Source organism: Eleutherodactylus coqui, chromosome 9, assembly GCF_035609145.1.
Source record: "Eleutherodactylus coqui strain aEleCoq1 chromosome 9, aEleCoq1.hap1, whole genome shotgun sequence".
NCBI classification, from domain to species: domain Eukaryota; kingdom Metazoa; phylum Chordata; class Amphibia; order Anura; family Eleutherodactylidae; genus Eleutherodactylus; species Eleutherodactylus coqui.
In genome coordinates this window covers 100,142,893-100,157,451 of record NC_089845.1, presented here as the reverse complement: position 1 = coordinate 100,157,451, position 14,559 = coordinate 100,142,893, and the positions used below count along the sequence as shown (strand labels likewise).

The window sequence follows — 14,559 nt, the reverse complement described above, 5'->3', positions numbered from 1 at the left end:
TGGATTATATTGATACATGGCTTTTTTGCATGATACAGCTTTAACCCCTTGAGTGGCACGCCCGGAAATTTTCCGGGACGAGCTCCACTGCTCATAGTGACATAGCCCGGAAGATTTCCGGGCTATGTATCACTATGGGAGCTGCAGAGCACAATGCCACAAGCTGTGACAGTGTGCTCTGCCTGCACAGACCCACAGAGAGCAGAGCAAGGGCTTTGAAAAACCAGCAGAAGATATTGCCGATATGCCGGCAACCTCCTGCTTTGTTTACAGGTTGCCATAGAGACCATCAGCTTGTCAGAAGCAAGCCGATGGTCTCTGTGGCAGGGAGAGCTTGGTGCTTGGCTGTGAGAGGACAGCTAGGTACCTGCTCTTACAGCAGAGATCAGAGAAAACCTCTGATCTCTGCTTTGTTAACCCTTTACATGCTGCAGTCTATGTGACTGCAGCATGTAAAGGGCTGTCACTGCAGCATGTAAAGGGCTGTCACCATCAGACCACCGGAATGTGATCAGGGGTCCTGATGGGTCCCTGTGGAAGTCCCCTAAAGGGACAAAAAAAAAAGTAAAAAAAAAGTGAAAAAATTATAAAAAACATAAAAACACTTGTCTCCCTTTACTTTGTAAAAAATCAAAAATACAATCACACATGTGGTATCCATGCGTCGTAATGACCCAGAAAAGGAAGTTAATGCATTATTTGACCCCTTAATGACATGGCCCCTTTTTTTCTTTTTTCCCCATTTCTTTTTTTCCTCCCCCCTGTTTAAAAAAATCACAACTTGTCCCGCAAAAAACAAGCCCTCATATGGCCATGTCAATGGAAAAATGAAAAAGTTATGGCTCTTGAGATGCAACTGCAAAATTAGTTGAAATTCAATGATCAGACCATTTTAAAAAACCTGCCCTGGTGGGCACGACAGGGTGGTAGGAAACCCGCCACTCAAGGAGTTAACTCACATTTGTGGATTGCACGGTTAACTGTGTTCACAGACAATGATTTCTGGAAGTATTCCTAAACCCATGCAGTGATTTGCATTACAGAATGATGCCTGTTTTTAATGCAGGGACGGCTGAGGGCCCGTAGATCCCGAACATCCAATATTGACCATCGGTCTTGTCCCTTGTGCACATGAATTTCTCCAGATTCTTTAAATCTTTTAATGATCTCATGTAATGTAGATGGTGGGATATTCAAAGTCTTTGCAATTTTACATTGAGGAACTTTTTTTTTTAATTGTTGCACAATTTTTGAATGTAATTTTTCACAGATTGGTGGACCTCTGACCATTTTTGTTTCTGAGAGACTCTGCCTCTCTAACATGCTCTTTTTATACACAGTCATTCGACTTACCATAGTAGAAAACTGACCCTCCGCTTTTCATTAGTACCATTTACTTTCCCATTCTTTTGTTACCCCTGTCCCAATTTTTTTTGTTGTTTTGCTGCCATCAATTTCTAAATGAGTTCATTTTTTAGAATGGAAAAATATCTAATTTTCACCTTCTAATATGTGGTCTATATTCTATTGTGAATAAAATAGGGTTACGTGAGATTTGCATTTTTTTTTTCTTTACATTTATTTAAATTTTACACAGCATCCCAACTTTTTTGGAATTGGGGCTGTACAATGGCTATAAGAACCTGGGAGAAAAATGAATATACCAGAGGAGAGGCAAATATAATAATAGAGTTATAATAGATATCGTAACCTGGGGATAATGAACACACAGGAGCCTGGAGAAGTATAATAATACAGCGGATATCACAACTTGGGGATAATGAATATACAGGAGGAGGGAGATGTATAATAATACAACGGCTGTAATAACCCAGAGATGATGAATATACTGGACGCTGGTGAAGTATAATATTACAGCGGCTGTAATAACCTATGGATAAGTATCATACAGGAGGAGGGAGATGGATAATAACACAGCACCTATAATAACCTGGGGATGGGCTCATAACCACAACAGACTCACTTTGAATCCACACTTCTCTTGTGCTTCCAGTGGGACGATGGTCACCTGGTCCATTCCCGCTAACAGCTCATGGTGATATTCTTGTAGGAATCGAAGCTCTGATGAGTCCATTAGGACCTCGGTTTCTTGCATTGGTCTTGGTACGGTACCAGTCTCGGTTTTCTTCCTCGTCTCCTTGTCCTGTGAGGACTCGAGTGGAGGAGCTGTATAGGTCCCCTCCATAGACCTCTCTGCTGGAATCGTGTTCTGCTCTTCATGGTCACTCACTGCACAGTCTCCAACCTGATCCTCGTACAGCTCCTCTATGACTGGATTACCCAGTGCTTTCTCCTGCCAGTCCTGAACCTCCATCTTCTCTGTTGTCAGGTCTTGTTGCTCTTCGTTCTGTGCCCCCTTATCACCTTCCTCCTCTGCCTCACTGTGCTTCTCTTCTGGAGGTCCCGTCTCATCTGCGCTCCCCATCAGGGTAGGGTAGTACGGACAGACAGTTAGCAGGATGTTCTGCAGCGAATGTGATCTGTTCAGAACCCGTGCAGCCACTGAAATACATAGAGGATAAAGCATTGTACGGTACCGAATATACACAGATGCATCTGCAATAGTAGTAAGAGACTGTGCGCCCGACCCTTTCTTCGTTTGTGCAGTCCATTGCAACTGTTAATCCTCGGGCAATAATAGCATTAAAATGAACCTTTTTCCTATCTGGGGTAATTAATTATTCCATGCACACAGTCTGGGGTATCCTAACGCAGTTCAACAGAGACTTTGACAGTGAGGGAGATGAATGAGTGGAACAGATTGCCACGGGAGGTGGCGAGTTTTCCCTCAATGGAAGTCTTCAAACAGAGGCTGGACAGACATGGAGGTTGGACCCGATGACCCTGAAGGTTCCTTCCAATTCTGCCATTCTATGACTTCACCACCAGTCACATGACACTATCTAATTAGCTGTCTGGGAGGCGCAGTCACTCACCGCTGACATCAGAGAAGGACACGACTGCAGCACAGTTGTTCCTGAGCATCGTCAGTAAGTTTACTCTGCCACCTCCACTTCGCCGACTCTCAAAATACATCTCCAGGAGCTCAGCCGAGACACTACCCCCGAGATTCTCTACCAAGATGTCAGCACAGAGCCGGACCCGCTGCACAGATAGGGACATCGCACGCAATTTCCTCTTCTGCACGGCTTTCTCCAAATGGTCAAATTCTAGATAAAAGCGACAAAAAAAAATCATTGCAGATGTGATGATGAAGTAGCGATCCCAGTAGCGAACGGCACTCACCTTCATTACTCAGCAACTCCTGAAAGGTGACGATGACCATCTTCTGGTCTGAAGATCGCACCATGGAGAATTCTTCTCGACCACTTACTGTCTCCACATATAATTCCAACAAAGACTCTTCTGTTTCCGGGTGAAGACCACATAATGCCACTTTCCCAGGATCCCATGGGGGAGGACGCCTCACGTGGATAGTGACAGATTTCACACGGTGTTCTTCTTTGGACAACACATTCTCTGCATCTGAAAATACATCATCCATACAAAACACTGAGCAGTTGTCACACATAGCAGACTACAACACCCAACATCACAATGCCAACATTACTCGCTCCTGTGTAACACACAGAGCATCACTGGGATGAGTGTCCGACATTGTTTGCCTGATACTCGTCCCGTGTAAATGGACCATAAAGAAAAGAGATTTTTATCTGCAGGGCCTTTCCCAGGAAATTAGTGGTGTCTGAGGTTGCTGACCCTTCATCATCTCCCCCTCCACGGGAACTACACGTCTGCCTCAACTCAATGTTAGGCCAGCGGAACACGGCCGGATTTGGTTTGTGGAATCTGCGATAGTCACCAGCACTAATGATCTGTGGCATTCCACATCCATTACAAGAATAGAACATTTGCATGTCCGCTCACACAAACGGACAGCGATCGCGATTTCTGCTTGCGGAAATAAAAATGAAAAATCGCAGAATGTTCTATTCCTGTACAAATACTGCACGGACGTGTGACCCACAGCCTATCCACAATGTCAATTGGGGATTGACTGCGGGTACCCGCATCATTACCGAGCAACAGCGCGGAAAAAACAGAGTTTTGAAAAACAACATCTGTGTGCATGTCCAACAGCGAGCCACTGGGTCCACCTGCAATACAGATTAATACAGGTATGTGTGGATACTGGCCAGGCACAGGGCCGGATTCCGCTGCGAGCTCCCGCATGCAGAATCTGACCCGCTCCGTGTGCAGATGGCCTCAATGGCAAGTAAAAGAAAAAAATTAAAAAAACACGTCAAGGAATAAAGGATCAGAAAATACAGAGGTTTATCAAAATAATGGAAACACCTAGATTTTTTTTTTATTACTAACGCGTAGGACGTCTTTGGCAGTTAATACAACCTGAATTCAGTTTAGAATGGACTCATACAAGCGCTGAATGGTGTCTAATGGATCAGACCACTTGTCATGCAATAACTGTTCAGATAATGTTGGTGGGGAATAACGTGTTCTTACTCTTGTTCTCGATGATGTTGAGGTCTGGTGGCTGTGCTGAACCTCATGTTCATGCTCCTGAGACCACACCTGGACATAGTGCGTTGCATGGATAAGGGGCATCATCATGCTAAAAAATTGCATTTTCATCAGGAAATAATGTCTGCAGCATTCGATGGACCTGATCAGTCGAAATGTCAGTATAGTCCTAGGCAGTCACTCTTCCTTTAAGAGTATGTTTACATGGGTCGGAAATGCCGAGGAATGTCTGCAGTGGAAAATCCACAGCATTTCCGCATTCAAAACAGAGTCATAATCCGTACCATTTGTGCGGATTTTGACTCGAGATCAGCTGCACACCCGCAGCTGATTTCAGAAGATACAGCGCTACCTACGAAGTTTGCGGCTGTCAGCGCACTACTTCACCCGGTGGCCTCTAACGAGTGCAATGCCGCTGTTCAGGTGATGTGGGTACCAAGTGAAAGAATGTGCCGACAGCCGAAAACTTCAGAGGTAGCGCTATATCTTCTGAAATCAGCTGCCAGAATGCACAAATGCAAATATTACAGAATGTCCTATCTTTGGGCGCTTCCTTGGAACACATCGCTCCTTTTATTCAATTGGACCGAAAAACAATCGCACGGCGTGCGATGTGAGATTTCCCATTGAAAACATGGAGGATCGCAACTGTACTGAAGTGATGGCAGGCGTTTTTGACACAAACACCTTGCATCCATGGGGAGATCACATGAGAGCGATATCGGGCTGAGTTTCATGGCCACTATTGCGTTAAGCAGGCGATGTTTTGGTGAACACTGGCGGTTTTGCTGACAAATGCTCCAGCGAGACAGGCACCACCAATCCACCCTCCATGAAACTTGGTAAAGTTGGACATCTTGCACGATCCGCACAACCAAACGCCATACAGAGAGGAGCTACAGCTGTTTTACTGAATAGACACTACATAATAACAACAAACGGGGTTTTCAGGGTCCACGTGCATTATCAATCTTAAGTGTTTCCGCTATTTTGATAATCCACCATGTGGGTATGTCAGAACGTAGTGGAGACGCTGCAGAATTTCTACAGCGGGAAAATGGACGGCAATTTTCACAGCAATTCCGCATCTCAAACAGATGCGGCAGTGGCATCACCTGACCAGCGGCACTGCGCTCACAACAGGACACTGGTGGAGCGATGACCGCGTGAAGAGTTTGAAGGGGAGCGCTGTATCTTCTGATACGCAGCCGATTTCGAGTCAAAATCCACACACATGGTGCAAATTTTGACTCTGTTTTGAATGTGGAAATGCTGCAGAACTTGCTGTGGAATTTTCCAGTACCCTATATTTTGTATCCATCACATATGCCCAATCTGTTGCCGAAGGAGGCGATGACCTCCATGGAAAGGCTGTTGCTCTCTGAGGCAGATGAGAAGGGGCCCTTGAAGGAGCAGATAGAGCAGGTGATACGGAGGACCTGCTTAAGGAACCCACCAGGCGCCTTCCATCACTGCCCCTGGTAAAGAGCCAGTAGGCAACATGGCTGGCTCCACCAGCATCACGTGTATCCATAAAACACGCCAAGCTGTGGAACACAACATGTGGGAAGACGTTCTGCACCATACAGACATGGCAGCGAAGGAGGAGAAGGCAGCTCATCTGTCGACACCTACCAGAGAGGTTCTCAAACGTGACCATTGCTTGGGATCCAGTGCGGGAGCAGGAAGACACCGGACCGCCACCGGAGTGCCGCTTACTCTCCAAGTACAGAATCAGAAAGTCTGTGTCAATGTCGTCAGTCAGACCCTGAATCTCCAACTCCATGCTGAAAGAGACAATATAATGTAGTGACCCTCCATTCGCAATATAATATACAGTCACTCCTCATCCGTAAAACAATAGGTACAAGTATCCCTCGACAGAAATATAACATAATGTAGTTACCCCACACTGATCCGACACGCCTCACCTGTCATATAATGTACAGTTGCCCCTAATCTTTTAACCCCTTAACGACAGAAGACATGCAGTTATGTCCTGTATATTCGGGGTTTGTTGGAAGAGTGATCAGTAGCCGATCCCGGTCCATACAATGCAGTTACTGGCTGGTTCTTACAGCGCCACCCGCATCAATCAGACCTGATTGCGGCTGTTAACCCATGTATGTAATGCCATGTAACAATCCTGACAGTGGCATTTAAATTCCCTGATCAAAGTAGAGGGGTGGCCCGAATGGCCCCCTTATCATGCGATTGCGAGGTGCCATTCGGGTTGCCGTGGTACCCTGAAAGCCCCAGCGCTGCCATGGCTGATCGCCTATCAAACAAAGCCTATCATATTGCGGTTTAATGTAATATTATTGTATTACATTATATTGTACCAGCAATCAAATGATCCCAAGTTCAAGTTCCCTATGGGGACAAAAAAAAAGTAAACATGAGTAAAAAAAAAACAACTTTTATTGGATCACAAAAAAAAGGAAGTAAAAGTTAAATTAAAAAACCCTCTCTCGATTATAATTTAAAAAAAATAAAAAACATATTGGGTATTGTGGTGTCCATAAAAGTCTGATCTTTCAAAGTAATGCATTTATTTGTAAATAGATGTTTTTTTAAAAGTAATGCAGCAAAAAAATTAAATAAATAAAAAATAAATAAAATATAAATAAATAAAAATAAATAAAAAAATTTAAAAATAAAAATATATAAAAAATATATATATATAGTATTGTAACCATACTGACGTACAGAATAAAGTTATAATGTTAATTTTGCCGCAGTGTGTACACCGTAAAAACAAGACCTGGTCAAAGATGGCGGAATTGCTGTTTTGTCCATTTCACTCCACTTAGAAATGTTTTTATTTCTCGGTACATTAAACAGTACCAATGAAAAATACAACTCGTCCTGCAAAAAACATCCCTCAGGAAAAAATAAACATGAAAAAAAAGGGGCCCGTCATTAAGGTGCCTTTCACAAGGGCGTATTTGAGCATGCCATGGCTTTAAATGGGTTTGTTCACATGCGCGTATTCTTCATGTGCAAAAAAAAAAAAATAAAAAAAATAAAAAAAGGGAGCCTACGTAGCATGCTCTATTTTTCTACGCATTTGCACACCCATAGTGTTTATGGAAGTAAAAGGGGAAGCGTAAGGGCTCATTCACACGGGAGTATTGTCATTGTGTATTACGCATGTGTATTTCCAGTGAGTAACACGCTGTGAATGATATAATGTTCGGTTACACCACACTGACTGCGCACCTCACCTGTGATATAATATAATGTACGGTTACACCACACTGACTGCGCACACCTCACCTGTAATATAATATAATGTACAGTTACTCTACACCACGGGTGTCAAACTCATTTTCACCGAGGGCCACATCAGGCTTATGGTGACCTTCAAAGGGCCGATTGTAAGGCCGCCTGCAGATGGCCGGGTCGGATCCCGCTGTGAAAATTCTTGCAGCGGGACCCGACCTGAGCCCCTGCAGGAACCAGCGCGGCACTCACCTGCTCCCGCGGCTCTGGCTCTGTGATGTGCCGGCTGCCCCGCACAGTAATAGAGCACGCTGCGATTTGTTTTCTGTGCGAGATTTCGCGCAGACAAATCGCAGCTGTCTGCATAGGATTGCGTTTTCTAACGCAATCCTATGGCAGCTTCCACGGGCGGAAATTCTGCGGGAAATCCCACTGCGGAATTTCCGCCCGTGTGCAGGGGGCCTAAGACAGTACAGTAAGGGCCTGTTCACACAAGCGTAATTGCGTACATCATATGCAGTGAATAGAAGCCATTGATTTCAATGAGTTCATTCACATGATGTATATTTTCACAGAGCATGACCTATTTTGTTATATACTATGCACCCCGATAGGCCAGTGAAGTTAATTGGCCGCGGAAATACGTGGTGAATGCGCAGGAAACCCATTTATTTACTGCATATTTGCGCACCATTCCAATGGGCCCACCTGCCTTCCTTTTTACATACGCAAATATACAGGCATAAGCGATTTTCGATTGCGCAAATATGCAACGTATTTGTGCGACCGAAATACAATTACACCGTGTGAACGAACCCTAATTGTGACCCTGATAGTGGCCCCAGTAAAAATAACGACTCCCAAAGTGGCCCAATTAGTAATATTAACCCCCATAGCAACGTTATAATTATAAGCCCACCCCCCAGTAATAAGCCCCCCCTTAGTAATAAGCCCCCCCTCAGTAATAATAATAAGCCCCCCCTCAGTAATAAGCCCCCAGCTCAGTAATAAGCAGCCCCCCCAGTAATAAGCAGCCCTTCCCAGTAATAAGCAGCCTCCCCCCCAGGTAATAAGCAGCCGCCCCCCCCTCCCCCAGTAATAAGCAGCCCCCGCCCCCCAGTAATAAGCAGCCCACCCTCCCAGTAATAAGCAGCCCCCCACCCAGTAATAAGCAACCCCCCCCCCCCCCCCAACCCATATACTTACCTCCTCCTAGCTGTCAGCGTCGCTCCCTCTCTGCTTGCCCTGAGCCCGGATGCACTCTGACGTCAGTGTGCGCGCCCGGCACGCTTCCTCCCCGAGTCCTCTCCTGCGAAACTGATGAGCAGGGGACTCCAGGGGAGGAGGATCCTGGCTGCACACTGACGTCAGTGTGCGCTGGGATCAGCGGTAACAGCACGATTACCAGCGGGGAGCTGCAGCACCCCCGCTGGTAATCGCTGCAGTGGAGAGCGGCGTCGGCACGCCACGGGCCAAACAACATGAGGCAGCGGGCCTTGTGTTTGACACATGTGCTCTACACTGACTGCGCACACCTCACCTGTAATATAATATAATGTATAGTTACTCTACACTGACTGCGCACACCTCACCTGTAATATAATATAATATACAGTTACTCTACACTGACTGCGCACACCTCACCTGTAATATAATATAATGTACAGTAACTCTACACTGACTCCGCACACCTCACCTGTAATATAATATAATGTACAGTAACTCTACACTGACTGCGCACCTCACCTGTAATATAATATACGGTTACACCACACTCACTGCGCACACCTCACCTGTAATATAATATAATGTAAGGTTACACTACACTTACTGCGCACACCTCACCTGTAATATGATATACGGTTACACCACACTGACTGCGCACACCTCACCTGTAATATGATATACGGTTACACCACACTGACTGCGCACACCTCACCTGTAATATCATAATAATAATCTTTATTTATATAGCGCCAACATATTCTGCAGCACTTACAATACAGGGGAAGTAAAACAAGACCCCGGTTACATGAAGTAATTAATTGATGGAGACAGTAAGGGTGAGGGTCCTGCTCCAACAAACTTACATACTACAGATAGTGGGGTGATACAGAAGGTAGAGGGGCTGGAGATGTGCACGGTATGGCGAGGTGGAGAGTGAGGGATGCTATACACACAGACAATGGTCCGGCCATATAGTGGCGGAATCCTATGACTGCAGGTGCCAGCTGATTACAGCTAACAGGGACTGCAGTCAGTAGGACAGGGAGCATGTTATCAGGCAGAGTACAGAGGGGTTTGGTTCAGGGGATATGGTAAGCCTCCCTGAAGATGTGCGTTTTTAGATCACACCTGAAGTTTAGTGTGTCAGTGATTGTCCGGATATTTTTTTGGTAGCGCATTCCAGAGGACTGGTGCTGCTCTGGAGAAATCTTGGAAGTGGGAATGGGAGGTTCAAATTAGAGGGGCACTTGGTCTGATTTCATTAGCAGAGCGGAGGGCACGGGCTGGGTGGTGAATTGAGATGAGGGAAGCAATGTAGAGCGGGGCGGTGCTGTGGAGAGCTTTGTGGATGAGGGTGGTGAGTTTAAATTGAATTCTGTCTTTGACGGGCAGCCGATGCAGTGACTGGTGTGAGGGTTATGAACATGAAAACTTATATATGTATACATTTCATCCATCTGTAATATACGTTTCCGGAGGCTGTAGGCCTAAATTGTACACTCTATTCTGTGTCCTATGAAAAGCTCTGCTAAATGAAGTGGAGGTGTAATCTTAAATGTCCATCATGTCTCCCAGATCTTGTTTAGCTTTTGTTTACAAAGGTTGTGAGGAATGCTTTGATCATTGTCTGCTGTCTAGGTAGGGCATGTGATTAATATGTAGAGTGTGATGATAATCAGGATACCAGACACGATGTCTACATACAAACAACTAAAGCATTGTTTATAGAGAAGACAAAATTATGTACCAGTAAAACAGGTCGACCTCTGTAAAGCAGTTCAACCTCTGATACGCCTACTATTTTCTGTATAAGAATAAGGCAATGTATACAATAAACTCAGATTGCTCTAAGACACGACCGTGATGCCTGTGTCTATTGCTTTCTCATGGTGGCTGCCATAACCACCTCTGATTTGGAGCCCCACAGCATATTAACGTAACATGGATTTTATCCCTAACACTGGCACAGGGTAGAGGCGAACGAGAAGCGGCTGGACAGGGAAGATGAGCCTGGCTGCCGCATTCAGGATGGATTGGAGGGTGGAGAGTCTGGAGCAGGGGAGGCTGATCAGCAGCAAGTTGCAATAATTGAGCCGAGAGTGGATGAGGGCAACAGTGAGCACTTTTAGCAGGTCCACGGTGAGAAAAGGTCGTATTCTTCCGATGTTCTTGAGGTGCAGCTGACATGTTCAGGCAAGAGATTTGATGTAGGGGGTGAAGTAGAAATCGGAGTTGAATATGATCCCAAGGCAGCGGGCACGCTGTCTAGGAGTTATGGTGGTGCTACACACTGAGATGGAGATATCAGAATGAGGTCGGTTAGCAGAGGGCGGAAACGGGAGAAGGTCAGTCTTTGACAGGTTCAGTTTTAGGTAGAGAGAGGACATATTGTTAGAGACAGCAGACAGACAGTCGGTGGGATTCTGGAAGACTGGCGCTGTGATGTCATGGGAGGAGGTGTATAACTGGGTATCATCAGCATAGAGATGATACTGAAAGCCAAATCTCCTGATGGTCTGTCCAATGTGTAGATGGAGAAGAGGAGGGGGCTGAGAACTGAGCCCTGGGGGACCCCAACAGCAAGGGGAAGAGGAGGGGAGGTAGAGCCAGCAAAGCAGACACTGAAGGAGCGGTCAAATTGGTAGGAGGAGAACCAGGAGAGAGTAGCGTCCTTTAGTCCAATGGAGCGAAGCATAGTGAGGAGAAGTCTATGGTCAACAGTGTCAAATGCTGCAGAGAGGTCGAGGAGGATCAGTAGGGAGTAATCGCCCCATGATTTGGCCATCAGGAGGTCGTTTGACACTTTAGTCAGGGTGGTTTCTGTTGAGTGCAGGGGGCGGAAACCAGACTGTAGAGGGTCAAGAAGAGAGTTTTCTGAGAAATGGCTACTAGTTTGGAGATGAAGGGGAGGTTGGAGATGGGTCAGTAGTTGGCAGCATAGGATGATGAAGAGTCGGTTTCTTTAGCAGCGGGGATATGATAGTGTGTTTTAATGAGGAGGGGAAAATGCCAGAGGTCAGAGAAAGATTGAATATAGTGGTGAGGTGGGAGATGACCACTGGGGAGAAGGACCAGAGGAGGTGTGAGGGAAGAGGGTCGCTAGCGCAGCTGGTGGGGCGAGCAGAGGAGAGTAATCTGGAGACTTCTTCCTCTTTCATTGGTCTAAGTACAGAGAATGAACAGGAGCTAGATGCCGTACTGACTAGACTAGATTCATGGCTAGTCTGGGATTGGGAGGTCATTTCCTGCCAGATGTCATCAATTTCCTTTTTGACGTAAGCAGCCAGCTCTTCAGCACTGAGATCTGTCACAGGGGGCTGCAGTTTTGGGCTAGAAGGGAGTGGAAAGTATCAAAGAGTCTTTTAGGGTTATGGGATAGTGAGGAGAGAGGTGAAGTAGACTTGTTTCGCATGGTGGAGGATGAGGTTGTATGTTCTGAGCATGAATTTAAAGTGGAGAAAGTCTGCGGACTTTTGAGACTTCCTCCATAACCGATCAGCATACCTGAAGCACCACTGAATAAATCGTGTTTGAGGCGTGAGCCAGGGTTACCACGGTCTAAATTGGATGGCTTGGGTTACAGGGGGCGCCGTTTCATCCAGGGCATGTTTGAGAGTGGTATTGTAATGTGCGGCAGCCAGGTTGTGGCAGGAGAGGAGAGAAATAGAGGACTGTAGAGACTCTGCAAAATATTTGGTGTGAACGGCCTGAATGTTCCTGTATGTACAGGAAGTAGAAGATACTAGGAAGCTTGACAGAGAAAGAGGAGAGGAGGTTTTGGTCTGAGAGGGGAGTTAGTAAAGTTGGAGGAAAATCAGATCCAGAGTATCGCCATCCGTGTGAGTGGGAGAGGCTGTGAGTTGTGAGAGACCAAGGGAGGAGCAGGGAAGGCCGTGTCAGACTGCTGTATCCATGTTTCTGTTAGAGCTAGCAGGTTTAGGGATTTAGCAGTGAAAAAGTCATAGATGGTGGGGAGTTTGTTTCATGCTGACTGGCAATTCCACAGCGCACATTGAAAGGAAACTGGGCAATATATGCAGGGACTAGTGGTTGGACTAGAAAGGTGTTATATATATATATATATATACACATACACACACACACACAATATAATATAATGTACGGGTACACCACACTGGCTGCGCGCACCTCACCTGTAATATAATGTACGGTTACACCACACTGACTGCGCACACCTCACATGTAATATAATATAACGTAGTTATTCTATACTGACCAACACCACACACCTGTATTATAATGTTACCCCTGACCTATAATATAATGTACAGTTACCTACACAGGCAGGACACCCCTCAATTATACTAGAACATATGACATATTTACTCCACTGACCCGAGTCCTCCCCTGTACAGGGGGCTCCTGAGCTTACCTCTCGATGGTCCTAGAGTTCATGTCTGAGGGGTCTGGGAGGAAATGACCAAAATAGCAAGAAGAGAAATCACATGAAGGAGAAATGAAAGTAAAAATGTGATAGGAGGGGGAAGAAGGAGGAGCAGGAGAGGGAGGAGGAGGTGGAAGAAGAGTGAAGAGGAGGGAGAGAGGAGTAGGAGGCGTATCCAGGAGAGGTGGGTGGAGGGAGCAGTCTGAGGGGAACATGATAACCCACTCACTCCGTAAGGGTCCTTTTAGACAAGTCGATTCTGTGTTGGAACGAGCGAGTGACGTCAGTGTTGGCTCTCGTGACGCCTGTCTGTGCCACAGACACATCATTGGCTCCTTCAGTCTTTCACATTCTCTGTATGGGGGCTTCTTTACACGGCCGCAAGCACTACTACGCTCACGGCTACAGAGCATAGTTGCACATGAACAGGTTGGGATTTTTTCCGGTGTATTCAAACTCAGTGCCATAGAGCGCAAGTTTGAATAAAACAGCGGGAAGATAGGTGCTGCCCTGTGGTATTAACTACATGCGTGAAAGATATGGCAAGTCTGGTCTGTTCTCGCCCGCACTATTAACGGGCGAGAATACCGCCGTTGGAATGCGGCTGTGATGATCACGGGACTAAATCACACCCACGTGAAGAAGCCCGCATGAGAGCGGCGCACAGAACACGCTGCTATAGAAACCAATGGGTTCAAATGGAAGCGTTCACATGGATGATTGTTAGATGCGCGGTATTCATGCAATTAACAAAGATAGAACACGCGATCTTTAGAGTAGTGTAGCCGCAAGCCATGCACGCAGCTACACTGCGGGCGGACAGTGCCGGTGTGAAACAGCCCTTATGCTGCATGGAATGAATGACAAACGAAAAGTGAATGCTTATCATTCGTTATTCAGTCGTTGGCTGCGTTTATAATAATTATAGTTTACTTTCGCTCGTTTGAACTATTTTTTTTTTAACGATTGTTTAAAAGCATCTTAAAGTTACCAGCCTACTGTGTAATTCCAGGCGAGGGCGGACACCAGTGAGAAGAAGCGCATGCCGCCATGTTTTGGTTTCTGTTTTTACCTGCAGGTGGATAAGTATGTTATCTGCACGTTATTGTGTATATATATGCTGCATATTTAGCGCAGCACCGGTGGCGTTGTACGTACGGTTTATAGCTATTGCAACA

General features: G+C 45.9%; 1 protein-coding gene across 9 annotated transcripts in view; it reads right to left on the bottom strand.

Moving 5' to 3' along the window:
- Positions 1-14,559, bottom strand: part of PARP10 (poly(ADP-ribose) polymerase family member 10) — a 67,485-nt gene that overhangs the window by 5,432 nt on the left and 47,494 nt on the right. For 2 of the 9 annotated variants that reach the window (XM_066578118.1, XM_066578117.1), the window contains exons 2-5: positions 6,160-6,311; positions 3,268-3,507; positions 2,958-3,191; positions 1,985-2,523 (exon numbers count right to left, since the gene is read on the bottom strand). In XM_066578118.1, the coding sequence (XP_066434215.1) occupies positions 1,985-2,523; positions 2,958-3,191; positions 3,268-3,507; positions 6,160-6,310 (1,164 nt within the window). In that variant the 5' untranslated portion in view covers position 6,311. Of the gene's footprint in view, positions 1-1,984; positions 2,524-2,957; positions 3,192-3,267; positions 3,508-6,159; positions 6,315-7,751; positions 7,804-9,594; positions 9,689-13,130; positions 13,167-13,369; positions 13,508-14,559 lie in introns of those variants that run through there. The other 7 variants (XM_066578110.1, XM_066578111.1, XM_066578113.1 and 4 more) reach the window with 7 other exon arrangements.